The sequence below is a fragment of the Cyanistes caeruleus genome, chromosome 1 (assembly GCF_971803275.1).
Source record: "Cyanistes caeruleus chromosome 1, bCyaCae1.hap1.1, whole genome shotgun sequence".
Classification (NCBI taxonomy): Eukaryota; Metazoa; Chordata; class Aves; order Passeriformes; family Paridae; genus Cyanistes; species Cyanistes caeruleus.
In genome coordinates, this window is record NC_141701.1 from 138,650,771 (window position 1) to 138,668,137 (window position 17,367).

The window sequence follows — 17,367 nt, forward strand, 5'->3', positions numbered from 1 at the left end:
AGATGAAAGAATGGGAGATCTGGTCCTACACTGGGCTTCCCAAGCTGGCAAATGGGAGCTGGGGTGCCCTGCACCATACAAGACAGAGCCTGGGGAAATGTGGCTTAATTGGCAGCCGTCATCTTAAGAAGAGGAAAGGCCAAAGAAATGTGAAAGGAAGATTAAGTAGTGTAGGGCATGAAAAATGCATTTAAAAAGCATGTTATGAGTACAAGGTGGTACCACTTCCTGCATATAGTTGTTTGGAGAACATGCAAAGGGCTTGGTGTTGAGGGCCAGTGGTCTTTCACAGGAAGAGTCATGGTACCGACTTCTTCTTGCCTCAGTCTCAGAGATGCATGGTTGTGAGGAGAGGGTCTGAAGTGATGCAAGGTCCCCAGGTACAAAGGAGAGCCACTTTATTCCAAAACACCAGCCTTTTAAAGCAATTAGCCACTTACCAGTTACATAGTTTTAGAACATAACAAACATAATTCAACCAACCACCCTACACCACGATGTGAACATTTGGTTCACATAACTTGTTTTTCTACCTCCAATTCAGCTCAGCCACTTTCCCACAGTCCTTTTCTTCGCAGAAGTAACAGGCCTGAGCTGTGATTTTACAAGGCCTTCCCTTTGTAAGGTTTTACCTATATTCAACACATGGTAACTCTATAGAAATAAGATAGAATAAATAGAACATGGATTTAGTCCATGTGAGCTGTAGGTGGGACTGAGTTGCATTTCAGTTAATTCCTTATTTTGAATCCCATCTTCTGGAGACTGATTAAAAGAGAAACTAATAGAACCAAGAATAAGAAGGTCCTTTCTGATTTACTCTTAAAACAAAGTATTTTTCTGCTTTTCTTCCATTTTATCAGCCATGCTTGGGGTAAAACCAATACTTGCCTACTTTGATATTCCTGTGTTCTCATCACTTTGCAGACTTCCAGATGTTACAGGTGGATTTTCAGGAGGTTCCAGTGGCTGTCTCCTTACTGCTTCACAGACATCTCAAATACTACCTTCAACCAGTCTGTTGACTTTCCTCTTCACTCCACAAAAACACATTTTAAAATAAAAATAAATTTGTATTTCTGTACATATTAAATTGATTTTTTTTTTCAGTTGTGTAAATAGAAGCTGGATAGAGCTATTTTTCTTTTGTGTTGTTTGTTTTGTTTTTCTTGACGATAGAGCTATGAGAAACATAGATCTAGCAGGTTAAAAGTAGAGAAAGATGAAACACTGTGGTCTGCTTAGTAGTCTCAAAAGGCAAAATGAGAATGACCAAATGACCTGCTCTGGTGTGCTCACAGTTATAAAGCTAGTAAGTAAATATTTATTAAGAATATTAATATAAATATTTAATTAATGCAAAGATATCAAGCATGATGTTGAATGCATTGAGGCTCCCTGAAAGGTAGATTATTTATTAAAGATGTAGTGTCTGGGTCTCTGACATGGAGTACACATCTCTGGTATGGATGTGGAAGAGGAGGTGTGGAATAAAGTGGGTTCTTCTCTCTTCTGACAACATGGTATTTGTGGCATTGGGTGGCTTATTTCATGCTATCCATTCCTTAGTAGTGCATAAGGAAGTGTTATAAAAGTATCTATGCAGTGAAGGAAGCATAAATTGCACTACAGAAAAATATATTAATAGTAGAAAACCACACAAGCCAGTAGTTCAGCCCAGGCAATTTAGTTTGTAAAAAGTGGTGTAAACCAACATGTTGCAGAGGAAAGGGAATAAAGGTGAAAAGATTTCAAGATGAAAATGATGCATGAAGAATGCCAGTCTTACAGCCCTGAGATGCTGCCTGGATCTTCAAAGCCACATCCACGCCCATTGACTCTGAGTTTAGTAATCCACCATTTGGGTTCAGCTAACAGATGGGTTGGTACCCCCACTCCCTTCTTCCATGCCTGTGGATTTAAAAAGTGCCTGGCAGATGCCAGAGATATTTTTATATTGCAGATTTTTTTTTTTTTTTAGAATTGTGAGGTTGGTTTTTATATTCTGTCAGGGAAAAATGAAGTAATTGAAATGAAGGGAGTTTCCTGGTAATTCTCTTAGCAGCTCCTGTCACCAGAATTATTTGTTTCCTCAGGCAACTCCTTTATCCTCCAGACTCTCAACATTGAATCCCTCAGTCTTTGTCATGGCAGCACCTGCCAAACCCTGCCAAACCTTGTCCTTACCTTCTGCCCTTGAGATAAACACCTGACCTGTCTCTCTCTCTGGTACCAGCAGTGCCCCAGTAAGACTGCAATTCCTTTTTCAGTTCAGACCCACCTCACCCATTATGGAAACACAACTGTCTGTAATAAAATACAGTACATGGTGCACAGTGATGCAGCACGATGACAGGGACATGAATCAAATGTCTGAGAGATGAGTAAAAACAATGTAAATTTAAATAGGAGAATATGATTATTGAAGATGGAATTAAGTTTGAACACATGATAAGACTCCATCCATCTGTGAAAAATGCCAGAAGATTTTTTAATGAGATTTTCGGTTATAAACGTTGAGACAGCATCAGTCCTGAGGTGATAAGATTAGAGCTTGATTGTCTGTAGCTATGAGAATGGAAATGTATATAGAGAACTGACCTACTGTGGAAAAGCAATTAGAGACTACAGGGGGACTAATCAGCAAATAAAACATCTATACAACATATCCCATGGCAAAAAAAAAAGAAAATAAAAAACCCTCCAGGCATACTCTGTTATAATTTAACAGACACTTGTAGATAAAATTGTGGTTATGGTGACTTGAGGCATAAAATGATATAAAATAGGGAATTAAAGCTTTAATAGATTAATGTTGCTTGAACCAATATGCTGTTAGGCATAATGTATTGCAATGGACAGGACAATTAAGGAATGAGAAGGGAATTACTTCTGGGATGTAATGTCCAGATGCTACAATCTGAAAACTCAACCCAACTTTGACATTTGACTTCGGCAAAGCAGCTTAGAAGAACTGACTTGGGAACAGACTAATTGTACATATGAAAAGAATTGCGAGGGTCAAAATTATAGCTGTGTTAGCTTGCACCTGTCAGGTCCTGGTATGCCCCAGAAAAGGTAGGTTCTGAGGCTGGAGGAGCTTCATCCCCACCAAGAGTGGCAGCTTTGCTCCAGAGGACAGGTTGGCACATGTGGGCACTGCTGGTGTTTCCATGCTGCTCATGGGCCTCACCCAACCTTACACCAGCAGTGCTGCCCCCACCCTCTCCTCTGCATCTGCCTTTTGCTTTGCAATTGTACTTTATGTGCTGCCAAAAGCAAAGGAAATGGCTACGTGGCTGCTGGATCTGGGATGGATGGTACATCTGATTGGTGAAATGAAAAAGGGGTTTGCTTTCACTACCTGCCAAGGACCCCTCTTACAGACCATGACCCTCATAGCTGTGCACTTCTGGCACTGTTTGCAGCTGACCCATCTGTTATTTCCATCTGCTCTGACTTTTCCTCAAGTTTACAAGATATGTGCTGAAAAGTAATTCAGCTCCCATTGCACCATTTTTGTTCTTGCTTTATGCAGCCTATTTAGTGTGCAAAACTGAAGGTTTAGTGCCAAGCACTTGTTAGCTTCTAGGCAAATTAATTTTCCCTGAATGAAAGAAAGAATTTTCTTAACTTTAAATACTTGTCTCTCTTTCCTGATCTTCATCCTCAATAGATTCACTTTATAGATTTCCCTTTTTCACTGATCAATTCAATTGCCATTTATTTTCCCTTGAAGAGCCCTGTGGCTGGTTATCACAGAACAAACAGAGTGCTATGAAGTACACCTCTAAGGAATTTGAGTGTAGTGGCTCTATGGACAGCAACTTTCACAACCACCTTTTGGGAGCAATCCCTACTCTGAGCAGGGACTTTGCTCAGGTGCTTGCTGGAGTTACCTCTTATATTTTAAACAGGTATACACAATGCTGCTCTTTTGAGGAGACAAGATTCAATACATTCTTTTCAAGTGTTAGAAATGATCAAGTATATGGTAATAAGTACAGTATTTTTCCCATGAGTAGTGAAGTAGCTGAAGGAAAATGTTTATACTCCATCTAATGACATACTGACAGTCTGTGCTTTGTTCATGTGTGCAATGTAAAGAAAAGATTTGTCAAACTTAACACACAGAGTGCTGAGTATTTAAAGGAAACAAAATAGGTAAGTGTTGCTTAAAGCAGGAAATATTAAATCTAAAGATTCTGATCTGGATGCAAGCTTTGTCAAGCTCTCTCTGCACATGACCATGTGTTCCACAGGTAAGCCTGGCACCCACCTGATTCCCAACCAGGCCCAATAGGCTCCCCTGGCTGCACTTGCTCCCATCTTCACCTTGTTCTCTGCCTTGGGGAATTTGGCCACAGTTGAATAAGTCCTGATGACTCCATGGGACATTTGCAGGGAGCTTATCAGTGCAAACCTTACCACAGGAGCAGAGACTCAGAGGAGTAACACATCAGAAACAGGCAGTACTTGGCAGTAAATCTCAGCCCTGCCCAAGGGAGGTGTAACTCCTGCACAGGGTGTTACACTGGGTGGCCCATGGCAAGGGGCAGTGGTGGCAAATTTGTCCCCTTCAGTCCCAGCAGTTCGGCTAAAAAAGCAGGTTGTGGGAGAGCATTCCAGCAAGGAAAGAGAATGGGTTAGGCAAAGGTGGATGCCTCTGTCCTAAACAATGAACAAAACCACCAAGGTATCTGTTGGAGCTGCCTGCTAAGAAATACAATTGTGATTGAAACTCTGTGCTTGTTGCAAGATGCTAAATAAAACCATCCATTTAATAATACCAGTCCATTTTAGTATAATAAAATACATCAGCTATGGGATATTTTATGAAAATGTTTAATTCAACTGTTTCTTTGGAATGTAGTAGTCATAGTTTGGAAATTTAAGTTACAGTTCAGTTCTATGTGTTTTTTTATGCTACTCAGTGTCTGAGAATACAAATGTCATTTAAAGTTAAGGCTTCGCTGTTCATTTTGAAACAACAATTTACAAGTGTCATATTGTCATAGAAAATAAAAATTTCTGTAAAAAAAATTTGCACAAAGTTTTATGATGGTACAAAACATGAAGCAATAATATACCAGTAAAATGAAATCATTTTACTACCGAAGATTTTTATAGTTTTTCAATAAAGAAAAAAATATGTTATTTTACACTTTAAAAATTATGAAACAATCTAAAACAATATAAACTGAACATTTTGTAACACTGCCTTTACAAATTAATAACTTTATAAACATATAATTTTTTTAAATATATTTATCAGTGCAAGATACTTTTCAATGTAAAGTTGCAGTATCATTTTTCCTTTATTGAAGGGCAACTTTAATTCTATTACCTTTAGAGAAATCAAATCTTCAGTGCTAGATCCTCATTATCATAGTAATGTCTGAAGACCACAAAGGAGATAAATTCTTTTTAATGTTCACTATTCTCAGTATGTTAAAAGAAGGAAAGAAACCCACCAACTACCAGTTTTTCTGTTTAAATAGATCAAGACCCAGAGCTGTTCTGGAATCTATTGAAATCAGTGGGAATATTTCAAAAGGTTTTGGGCTTGGGCTCCCCAATGGGATTTTCTCTTCAAGGCAATATAAGCATGTAACTCTTAGTCAAGTTAGTGGACTAGAAGTTTTTTCAGCTAAGGAGAATAGACCCTTAATTCCTGACTCACACAGAGGTGGAGTGCTGAAAATAGTTTTGAAAAATCTTTTTCTTCTTTGGATTAATTAACTAGCTGCTGCAATGCCATTATGGTCAAATTACAGTGTTAGAAACCAATGAAAATTCTACCTCTGAAAAAGTGAGTCTGTCGCTTGGGACATCTCATGGACTAACTTTCAGGCAAAACTTTCAGACTTTAGGTGCACTGTTTCACCTTTTGGAGGACCCAAGGCTGAGAGGCTGGGGAGGTAGCTCTTCCATCAGTCTAAGGTTTGATGACCTGAAGTGGGTGCTTGGGTTTTCCTCATAGCCATTGCCTTTAGGACCCCTCTGAAGTAGCAACTGTCCGTGTATTTTTTCTACTGCATCTTCCTTTAAAATATTTTCAACTTCAAACCTCATTTTCACCTACTGTCTCCCTCCTTTTTCTTCAATTTCTGGGTTACTAGTGGGTTTTCTACATATTTTTCTATTTTATAGTTCATACTGGTGAAATTACACACTTCAAAACATTTGGTGCATAAATAGGGGTGGATTCTTTTCCTCCAAGTAATTCAAGGCTGAATCAGCCCTTCTTTGATCCTAATCCTGGACAGGATATTTCATTGCTCTTCTACAAAAGCAATTTTGGAAAAGACTAGCTCAGAAAGTCCCAATCATTTCCCCAACTCTACTCAGGAAATTCAATGAATTCAGCACTTGGTAGGTAGCACTTCCCCATGCTTGCACTGGTTTTCCCTGCTGGTTGGTGGATACCCAGGGGAAGGTTGAAGCTGCTCCCCAGTTATGGCTGTGGTGTGTGCAGGTCACTGCAGAAACCCAGGGGCACCCCTTGCACCTGCAGGAGAGGAGTGACCCCTCTGCTCCTTCGCTGCCTTGTATGGACCCCTGTGGGAAACATGCTCGTGTTTCTTTTTACCCTGTTGGACCCGCTGCATAGGCTGCTGAATATTATTTGACCTATAGTATTTGCCCTAAAATGTTAAAAAAATTGTCACATCATTGTCAAACACATTTTTCTGACAGCTCAGAGTACTCACTTCACTGCACTGGTCACTGCCTGCACTTGTGGTCAACAGAAACCTCCTGGTATGAAATGCCAATTGGATATAACATGATGGGAAGAACATATCCTACATACATTGTGGGATTTCATTCCGCCCTCACTACCCACTCTTAAGCCCAATTAGCATTGATTAGCATGAAAATACATGGTTACTGAGAGAACAGAACTCCGAGTTCAGGTAGGGGCAAGAGGAGGAAAGTTTCTTGTTCTAAAGGCAATCTTTTCTGTAAGGGAACATTTTCCCGAGTGTAATTAACAGGCAAGCTGTTCAGGATAAAAGGTATGTTTCATGACATCAGGAAAAAAGATACTGTCACTTTATGCTGTTAAGAAGAAACCCAAAGTTCGACTTTGGAGGATAAAATTAAGAATTTTCCCTTATTTTTAACACAAACTCTAATAAAATCCTTTGCCATTACCAGCAAGTTAAAGCTGAAGTTTTCTTTCCTTGGCAATGGCAAATGCTTATGCAACCTACTCAGAGAGACAAAGAGAGAGAGAGAAAGAGAAGAGAAAGGGAGAGAGATTTTACATTTGAAAATACATTCTATATGAAAGAACAATAAAAGGGGATATTGCAGCTTTATACAAAAGGGTCAAGAGACATGAAGTTGAAATACAGAAAGCAGAACAATCAAGCCAGGTGGTCAAATCTGATTAGCCCCTGCCTTGGCTAAGGCTGTTTTCTTACACTGAAATATACTTTTCTTTTAGTCAGTGAGCCATCAGGACATGATTAAAGACAAGGGCGTAACTGCAGAGAAGCTGTAGTTAATGTTAACACAATGAGAAGCAGTACAAACAAAAAGGCACTTGAGAGGACATACACTAGCCAGTGCCAAGGACTTTTTTTGTTTAGTTTTTAGGCAGTTCACTTGGTTACCAGTTGTGTCTGATGATGGCACATACTCTTTTATGGAGTTCACAAGCACAAAATTTAGTACAACACTGAAAAACATCAATAAAATTTGACTGTATTGCTTCGTAAACAGAGCTGACACGCTATATCGGTACTGATGCAGCAGTACTTTCAAAAACATCCTAACCCTTCTTTGCCTATGCACAACACGAGCAATTATACACAAATACAGGTGCAGAAGTCCACTAAATTGCTGTTACTCCAATATTTTCTGGGCACTGAGCTACAGACAGCATGTCCATCCAAAGGACCCCACGGAATACATTTTGTGACAGCATCTTGGATTTTGCACAGTAAAAACAAAATTATCCATTAAAGGTAAACAAAAGAGAGGGAGAGAAAGAAAGACAAAATGAACTATAAGTCAATCATACTTGGTCTCAACACCAGCATTCGATTATTTCAAATAAAACCAACAGAAAAAGCAGACTGTACATGATTCAGGTTGTTAACACAGATTGTTGTCCATGTTCATCGGTTACACACTCATTGAAGCTCCTGAGAAAAGCTTGGCTCAGTGTCATCAATGCACTTTTCAGCCTGTACAGTAAAAGATCAACAGTTCCCCAGCACGACCGAGCTATGTCCTTCCATCCCGATTCTCTGACTTCTCCAATTGCTTTACACCTTCATGCTTCCGAGTATGAATTCTGTGTGTTTAGTTTATCTTTTTTCAGTTTTACACCATCGACCAGTTCAAAGTTATAATTCTCCAGTGCAGACAAGTTCCTCTCTGACATCCCATTGTGCCAACAGGCACAGTACAGAACAACTCCACAGATGGCTCCTAAAAGCACCCCGAGTGCACTCATGGCTATGATGGTAATGAGGATTGGATCTAGGGTCTTCAGGACATTGCCTGGCTTCCTGGAGATGTTGTCATCATAGACGTCACCTGTACGGTATGGAGGTGTAAACCCTGAAATTGAATAAAGAATTGCAAAATTTTCAGAGCTGATCCTAGCTGGAACTCTGTTTAATGAATTGGAAAATTTGAGAAGACCATCAATTTTTTTAACCTAAGTTTTTTACATAATTTTAAAACCTAGCTTCTTCAAGGTGGTCATAAATAGCTGAGAACTGTAATGTCACCCAAATAGCTGCGGATTTTTTCCAGACTCCTCTCCAACCTTTAAATCTGCTGCTTGTTAGTAGAGCTCTGGTTCTGCCTTGGATTAAGTGAGAGTCTTGGGAGTGAATAATGAGGCCTTGTGATTATATTTTGCCATGTTGCAGTATATAGCTCAAAACTGTTGATCAGATCCTACTCAGCTCAGTGTGAGAGGTTAGAGCCTTAGACATTGATTGGGAAAATCTAGCCATTTTATTTCTACTCAATGACTTTAGGGCTGGATCTTGAAGTGCAAATAGTGACAGAAGTGACACAGAAGAGCACTCTGCCCTCTTGTGTAAAATATTCACTGGGTATCATAATGTTTTCCTTCAACTTTTTAGTTTATGAAAATGATCCAAAAGCAGCAAACGCTGTAATTGTTGCTGGAAAAGCCAAGAAGTATTTTTGGACAAACTCACTCTTTTTCACTGAAATCAATTATAGCAATCCTGTTGACTGTAACAGAAAAAAATTAAGCTCATTGCCTGAAAAATGCAAGCATATTTTATTATTGGAACAATATGACAATTATGATCCATTTAATGATCCATTTACCGTTATCATCATTGGAAATGATAATGCTTTGCTAGATTGGTCATAAAATGGCATTTTCAGCCAGGTCTGTAAAACATTTAACCTGGAGAGTTTTGAGCTTAATTACTGAGGCACAGTGCAAGTCATAAATTGTAAGATATAATGATAAAGCTTTCTTCAGCAGTGGACAAGCCTTCAATGTAACAAAATATTGAGGGGCTATAATGTGCTTGCAATATATGAATATAATGTAACAAATCAGGTATATGAAATTTGAAATGTTTGAGATAGGTACAAATAATAAAAAGTACTTATGTCCATAAGACATGGAAGACTAGAACTATTACAACCTTCAAATAAATGTAGGTCTTCTTATCATCTCATCCAGAAAAATCAAAATATCTTAATACAATATGTAGTTAGAGAACAAATCTATAAATAAATAAATAGAATGCAAAAATTCACATTAAAATACACATTAAAATTCATTCCCTTTTAAAAAAATAACACAATTTTTACCTGTTTGATTACTTTCTGGGTCTTCTTCTTCATCTATTTCATTCTCCACATCAGTTGATTCTAATGAAGCAAAAGAATTGACATTGATTATTAGGGTTACAAACACTGATTGACTATCATGCTGGCAATAATGGTATAGCAGATTTTCCTATGTCAGAGCATCATTATGGTGGCTTGACAGAGCTGTTCATTATAATGGGCTCAGAAAATTAATGGAGAAAAAAAAGAAAGATTAAAAAAACTCCTCTCCGCCCAGTCTTGGCACAGTTTTAGTTATCAGCAGGGGTTTTCCATACCTGGGAATGAGAAATCAGTGTGATAAATTTGCATCTCATTCACTGTATTTAAAATTTTGGAGCCCAAATCCATCACACTTCATCAGCATAGGCATAGTTAATCACAAGAATAGTTTCACTGACTGCAGCGAGACCACTTGTGTTTGGATTTCAGACTGTGCTTTTGGGTTTAGCTCCCTCAGGCAGAGTCTTTGCTCAACATTCAGTTTGAACAACCAAAACATGGAAGGAGGAAAGAAGTTATTTTCCATTCTCATGCTGGAGTCAATTAACTGCAGTCACCGTGGTCTCAGCACCTCTCTTGGCACTGGAGACACTGCAGGAGGACTAAGCAGTGCATCCTGCCTCCCTTCCTGCCCACTGCCACTCTGGTGCCATTTGATGAACCCCAGGGGTTGGAGCACATGGTAAAAAGAGATTGTACAGTTTCCTTGTTCTGCAGTGAAATTAACACGTAGCTGAAGATTGTCATGCTACCCTCAAAAGGATGTTAGCTACAAAAGGTGAGGAACACCCTCTATTATTGCTCTTAGCTGTATTGTCAACTCACACAGAATAAATTTATCTTCTTAATGCTAAGAGTTCTCATTTCTATTCCCTCTTTTATATGAAAGTAATTGTTTCATCTCCACTGTGAAGGACAGTGTTCTGTTGCTTGTGTTTATCTGGGGCTGCTGCTGCCAAATTACGTGCAGTATGCAATGTGCATATGATCAGCAGTGACTGGAATAACTCAAGACTGGCCAGGAATAAAAGGGCTCAAAGAGCATCTCAGGAATAGCCTGGCTCAGATGTGGGAAAGGCCATGTCCTAACACTGCTTTGTCCCACATATCTGGGAGCTGACGACTACAGCAAATGAACCACAGCAAACTCAGAATGACAGGACAGCAGAGGACAGAGCAGGGGCCTTTTCACCCTATCTGCTTCTCCTTTAAGGGTTTGATATGGTCCTTTAAAAAAACTTAAGAAGGCTTGGTAGTAAGTGATATAAAAAGGGTGAAGAAATAAAATTGGATTTTGTGCATTAGTTAAAACAGGGTCCTGCAATAGGAAAAACAGAGAAATTTAAAGAGGGCAGCAATATGAAATACAGGGAGAGACTTGAGAATGTGACTATGCTGTGACCCGTGTCAGTAGGATGCCAATTCTGATCCAAACTGCTGCCATACCAAGGTGACACCAAGTGGTACTTACTATGAATAAAGCTATGGGCTGAATCAGGATATTTTCAGTTAAAACATTGCTAATCATTATTATTAGCTATGTATAATAGATAATATATATGCATATTAAAGATTATTATTATTATTTATCTTTCACACAGATAAAACCAGCTATCAAAACAAAATAAACAATGTTTTGGATGAGAATTCTCTGTGCTCTTGCTTGTCACACTTACTTCGGCAATCCTCTTGTGCTATGTGATTGTCAATTTTAATATCATCCACAGCAATTCCTCCAGTGCCTTTTCCAATTTCTCCCTCAATAACCACCTGGAAAAACAAGATAGCGTTCACATTGTTTTAATGTTAGCACACAACTGCAGCAGGCAGGATTTCTTAATTAGTTTTTAACACACATCTTCATTTGCCATGATGTCACACTTGTGCTTCTATTGTGGCCTGAAAATCTGCATTGCCTGCCTTTATGAACCTATATAGACAAATGTAAATTATGTACTATCATGACTTTATGAAGGGCTTTTACATCAGAAAAACTGCGGCAAAGAGGCAGTTTTGTGACTGATGATAAATAATTTATAAAGTATTTATTTGGCCTCTGATAAGAAAGTGCTTGTATCACAGTAATCTGAGATACCATGAAATATTTCACTGTTATTAGTCACAGCGAGCGTACCTCATCTGTAGGTGGAATATTGTCTACATAAATCCTTCAGTGACATCTTTCACTGTGGTGTGTAAAACACGACCAGCAAGGTGCTGCTGGCTTTGGCCGTGGTAGCTCAGCCAGGAGCAGCCAAGCTCACCTGGTAGTGTTTCACAGACTTGTGGAGAAGAACACGTCCTTCCTTCCAGTAGTTTGCCTGGTGCCCGCTCAGGGTCCACAGCACCTGGTCGTACTCATCTGGCTTTTGGTAGCGCAGTTTGATCTTCAGGGTGCCGACGTGTGCTCCAGACATGTGGTACCAGAACGTCATGCAGTGGGCAGAGTTCTGCGAGTAAATCACGGGGCTCAGCAGCCGGGCGACTTTGCCTTTCTGGCTTTCATCAGCTTGTGAGTAAATGAAATTGCCATCTCCTACTGTGACAGAAGGACTGTGTTAGGAATAGCCACCAGCTTTAATTTTCTTTTTTAACATAAGAGTCCCCGACCACCCCATATCTTTTGCTTGCTTTCCATGCTGATGGGTCAAACATCATACACAAAAGAGTTGGAGGGTTGTTTTGGGAGCTCTAGGAAAGCTGATATGCTTTAAGAAGAAGGCCAGAAAGCTGACGAGAGGGCTGGGGTATCTCTCCTATGAGGAAAGGCTGAGAGTTGGGGTTGTTCAGCCTGAAGAAGAGAAGGCTCTGGGGACACCTTATTGCAGCCTTTCAGCCACTAAAGGGGACTTATAACAAAGATGAGGACAAACTTTTTAATAGGGCCCATAGTGACAGCCCAAAGGGTAATTGTTTTAAACTGAAAGAGATTCAGACTAGATATAAAGAAGAAATTTGGTAGGTGGTGAATCATTAACACAGGTTGTCCAGAGAGGAAGCAGATACCCCATCCCTAGAAACATTCAAGGTCAGGTTTGAAGATGTCCCTGGTCATTGCAGGGAGGTTAGACTAAATGACCTTTAAAGGTCCTGTCCAGTCCAAGCAATTCTGTTATTCTACACTTTCTTTTGGCCATCTCCTCTGCTGTTCACTGGGATGTTTCATGCCAAGAGTGAACCCTAACAACTTGCTCACCACATGAAACACACAAGGCATTTGCTTTTGCTAAGGGAAGGAGGCACAAGCATGTTTGGTGAGAGAGCATTATGTGCTCCATTAGTCAGTGTGCACCTCATGAAAACAGCCTGGTTCAGCAGGCTTAAGAGAAATCCCTGGGGCCTACTCGATGTTAATTGTGCAAAGAGCTATTAAAAAAAAATAAATCTCTGTTTGAAGTAACCTGTGCTCAAGGGGCAAGATTAGAATGGGAAGAATGCTGAAGGGTGAAATGGCTTTGAACAGCCATGGTCAGAGATCAGGAACTGAGATTTAAAGAATGTTCCCAAATAGAGGCTGAGCATTGACACAGATGGTGACAGAGTTATGCCCTTGATTTTTGTAACAAAATATTGGGCTCTATATATTTGTGAGACCTTTCCTGAAAGAGTAAGGTTAGAGCTGGTACTTTCTCAAGGGCATAATGGATTTGTACATGTTGAAATCTGAACACTTAATACCTTTAACTTGGAAACTTACTTTTTTAATCATGTTGAGAGAGAAGCATGTGGTAGTGTGATTAGTTTGGTAACAGAAAATTGCTAAGTAAGATACTGACTATAGAGAAGTGCTTCTGAGTTACATCAGCCACACAACCATTTCAGTCAACTTTCGAACAGTGTCTTTGCAGAGTCCTGGTGGAAAAATACGAAGATCATCCTGGTGTGTGTATGAATAGATTGCATGTGCAATGTGCTCACACAAAAGGATAGAGTCAGCATTTATTGACATCATCCTTTTCAGAGTAGGAAGGATAAAATTAAGAAATACTATTTCTCAAATATTGCTGAAGTAAGTATAAATATCACTGTTTATACCAACACTTAAAAGAAAGAAAAGTAAAAAGAGGCAAAAGAAGGTGTTTTAGAAGGGTGGTGCTTTATCAGCATTGGTCTTTGCCTATACATAACATCCTTGAATTTCATGTGAAACAGTATAATTGAGACTCGCTGGATTGCAATGGCATAGACCTGCAGCAGTGAAGACAGGAAGATGAGCATTGCTACTCTGATGAGCATAACAAGGACAGAGTATGGAGATGGGAACCAGGAATGAAGAATGAAGAGGAGTGGGTTAAATCCAGTGGCTAGACCTAATAAATAAGAAAAAAAATTATTTATTCTAACATGAGACAAGGGGGTTTTATTTTCTTTGCATCTTTCTGTGAGCAGTAGAGGTATCCTGCCCAATATGCATGTTGAAGAATTTTATAGAATTTTATTGAAGATGATACCAAATTGTAAAAATAATTACATTATGTAATATGTAATTAATTACATATGCATATTACATATACATCATGAAATTTTTTTTCTGTCTTCCTGTAGTAACATCTTGTCCAGCTTTTTAAGGAATGCTTACGTCTATATGTTCTTTCCAACTTTGCTTCTGTGCAGAGCAGCACAACATGTGCAAATCTCATCAAAGAATGGTAATAGGGAAATCCAGAGGGAGGAAAAAAGGAAAATAATCACAGCATTAGGATAGCTGTCTGAGTTGGAAGACCTAACACTGGCCAGATTTCATCACAAGATATATAATTTGAAGTGACATCCAGTGTATCCTGCTGTTGAAGATTACTTCTGTGTATATTTTTCAGCTTTACACGTGTCTGAGAGAAAGATATGCCTGGGAGTTGCTCACTGTGGTTCTCCCAGCACAGAGAGTGGCCTTGTGCAGCTGAGGGTTTGTTTGGGACATCAGTGCCATTCAGACCCTCCCCATTCACTCTGTGCAAGCTGGCAGGTGAATTGTGAACCTGGCAGGTGAAGGTGCTCTTAGAGTTCAAGGAAAAATTTGGAAAATATTTAAAGTGCAGAAGAAGAAAAAGGGACTGCCTGTAAGATTCACTAAAGCTACAGCTCATGGAACAAATAAGTTTTCTGTACTAGCAGGGCCCAGTGGAAACAACAAAATCTCATTTGAAGAATATAATTTCTTCATCTCCTGATTGAAGACAGGTTCTCTCTCTATAATCCTTGATGGCAAAGTGCAGATAGCTCTCATTTTCAGAATATTATTGCAGTGCCAGGTCAGGAACTCTGTCTTCATTGTCTTAATTAGAGCTTTACTTATGCATGCCTTTTAGATTTTGTCAGTCTCTGGCTAACATAGCTTTTAACCTCCTTTCAATGTCAGATCCTACTGAGCCATTTCACTTTACTCTACATCAATTTTTCCACCATTACAGCCTTCACTTCAGCTAACTGCATTTAGTTAATTTGATGCCATTTATTTGTACAATGCCATTTATAGTCAAAGTATTACAAGTTTTTTTTCCCCTGAAACTACTGTACTTGTCTTAAGATTCAATTGAAAGTGTCTCAGAATTTAAAAAGTCCAATTTTGTCTAATTTCCTTGTCATTCTCATTAAGCAAAGGGTAGCAGAAGTGGGAAGGGGAATTCATCTCAACCCATTTGATTAATCTGCACGTATGCAAGCAAGAACACTAAAGTGAGAGGCTGTGCAGGTCACACAGTGCCCTCCCTTTTCCACTAGCCTGCAGCAAATTTATTGCCTAATTATGCTGAGCTATGAGTTAGTTACTACAAAACAAACCAATCAATTCCCCAGGGTGATATTTCTTGAAAAACTGCTTGTGAGCAGAGGATGGCTATGATCTCCAACTCCTGCTGGAAAGGTGAGGGGTGTGGTAATGCACCCATCTGGGAAGTTTCACTTACATACAATAATTTCCTGTGGTGGGTAGTCCCTGTAACTACAAACAGGAATAATGTGAGGTCATTAGCTGACTGACTGTATTAGTTGGTCAGTGATATTTGCAAAATATTTGGTCATTCAGGTATTTTTCTACCCCAGGTGATGATTACCCAAAGGCAAGTCAGGGGAAGTGAATATCTTCAGTCTTGACAAGAAACAATCTCTGCTTTCCCCAACAAAAAGGACAATTACATTCAGTTGTGATTACCTGTAATGGATTAGGTTTACTAGAGAACCATCTTTGTGACTTTATGTATTCTAGGTATAACCCCGTGATTTTGGAAGGTGATGGTATTACACAGAACAATCTCATCCCATGTGAAACAGCTACATCATGAACTCATGATTACCTGTGTGGTCTTGAATCGGCCCAGTTTTGCTGGTCAGGATTGCCCATCTTAAATCCACCTGGTTGTCATGCTCCCATTGGCACAAAGTCTTTTGGGATCCCCAGCCAAAGCCACAGTTGTATAGTGGCAGCTCTGCAAGGAAAGATAGAAAAGTGGGGATGAAATGTGATTATTAATTGCATAATTCAGATTTTGTACTTCAAAACAAATGCATACATTTGACCATCAACAGAACCATTCCTCCCTGAAACTCTGAGAAGCCATAGCAAGAATAGCTCTCCTGGGAAAGAGATGAAAAATCATTATTTTTTGAAAAAGATATGGTTGCTTCTTGTCTCTTTATGACCCATATTATGGGATTTTTTTTTTTCCTGTGGTTAGATTAATTCTTCTGATTTGCCCACATTATCTGATAACAGCATCACAGCATATCAGACTCATAAAGAAAGCTCTGGCCTACTTCTCAGATGCATTTTCTGGTTGTCAATATCTCTTTGCACTGTAATGGTGACACAATTTGAAATTCACAATGAGATTTGGACAAAAATAAGAACAACCAGAAACATTAATGGAATGTCCTTGGCAGGAAAGGATTTCTGGTGAAGTCTACAGTTCTTGGCTTCAATAAGGAATTTTTTCAGCATCTTCCAGACAGCTAAGTAGGCCCACAAGATGGCAGCATTGAAATGGACAAATTGAAAGGGAAAAGGGACAAATGTGGCTGATTGCCAAATAAACTCAAAATAAGCTTCAAAACAAGCTCTGCGTAAAATAAGGGAAGTCTGGTATTATGGTCAGGATGAGATCATATCTTGTTTTCAGCTTCTTTTCAATTCTGCCCAAAGGTTTAATACATTGTAGCTTATTTTCTTCAATAGAACTTGGAATTTCAATGGAAAGATTATACAAAGATAGCATACAAATCCTTTGCATTTCTTATTTTCAGAAGCAGTTTGAGATCTTTTGAGTATTTCATTCCTACCCCATTGGTATGAACTTTTATCTCACCTTGAGCAGTGACAATTCCCAGTAGACCAATACCCTCCCAACAGCAATGTGACCAAATCTTGGAGTATTTTCTCCGGCATGACTCACTCCTTATTAAAGGAATAACTTTGGTTTACTTTAATGAGATGCTTTTTGCAAGTATGAACTAAGAACAAAGGACTCTTCCATCAATATCAGCTCTGGGGGAAGAACTGTGTTTCTTGCCCATTATTAATAAAAAAAG

The 17,367-nt window shown here is 39.1% G+C and overlaps 1 protein-coding gene across 8 annotated transcripts in view; it reads right to left on the bottom strand.

Annotated features, from left to right (window-relative positions):
* Nucleotides 1-4,829: 4,829 nt before the first annotated feature.
* NRP1 (neuropilin 1) overlaps nt 4,830-17,367 on the bottom strand; it is a 114,516-nt gene continuing 101,978 nt past the window's right edge. For 4 of the 8 annotated variants that reach the window (XM_086863317.1, XM_086863342.1, XM_086863350.1 and 1 more), the window contains exons 14-18: nt 16,137-16,268; nt 12,111-12,385; nt 11,523-11,616; nt 9,826-9,885; nt 4,830-8,577 (exon numbers count right to left, since the gene is read on the bottom strand). In XM_086863317.1, coding sequence (XP_086719443.1) covers nt 8,288-8,577; nt 9,826-9,885; nt 11,523-11,616; nt 12,111-12,385; nt 16,137-16,268 — 851 coding nt within the window. In that variant the 3' untranslated portion in view covers nt 4,830-8,287. The remainder of the gene's footprint in view (nt 8,578-9,825; nt 9,886-11,522; nt 11,617-12,110; nt 12,386-16,136; nt 16,269-17,367) is intronic. The other 4 variants (XM_086863326.1, XM_086863358.1, XM_086863364.1 and 1 more) reach the window with 1 other exon arrangement.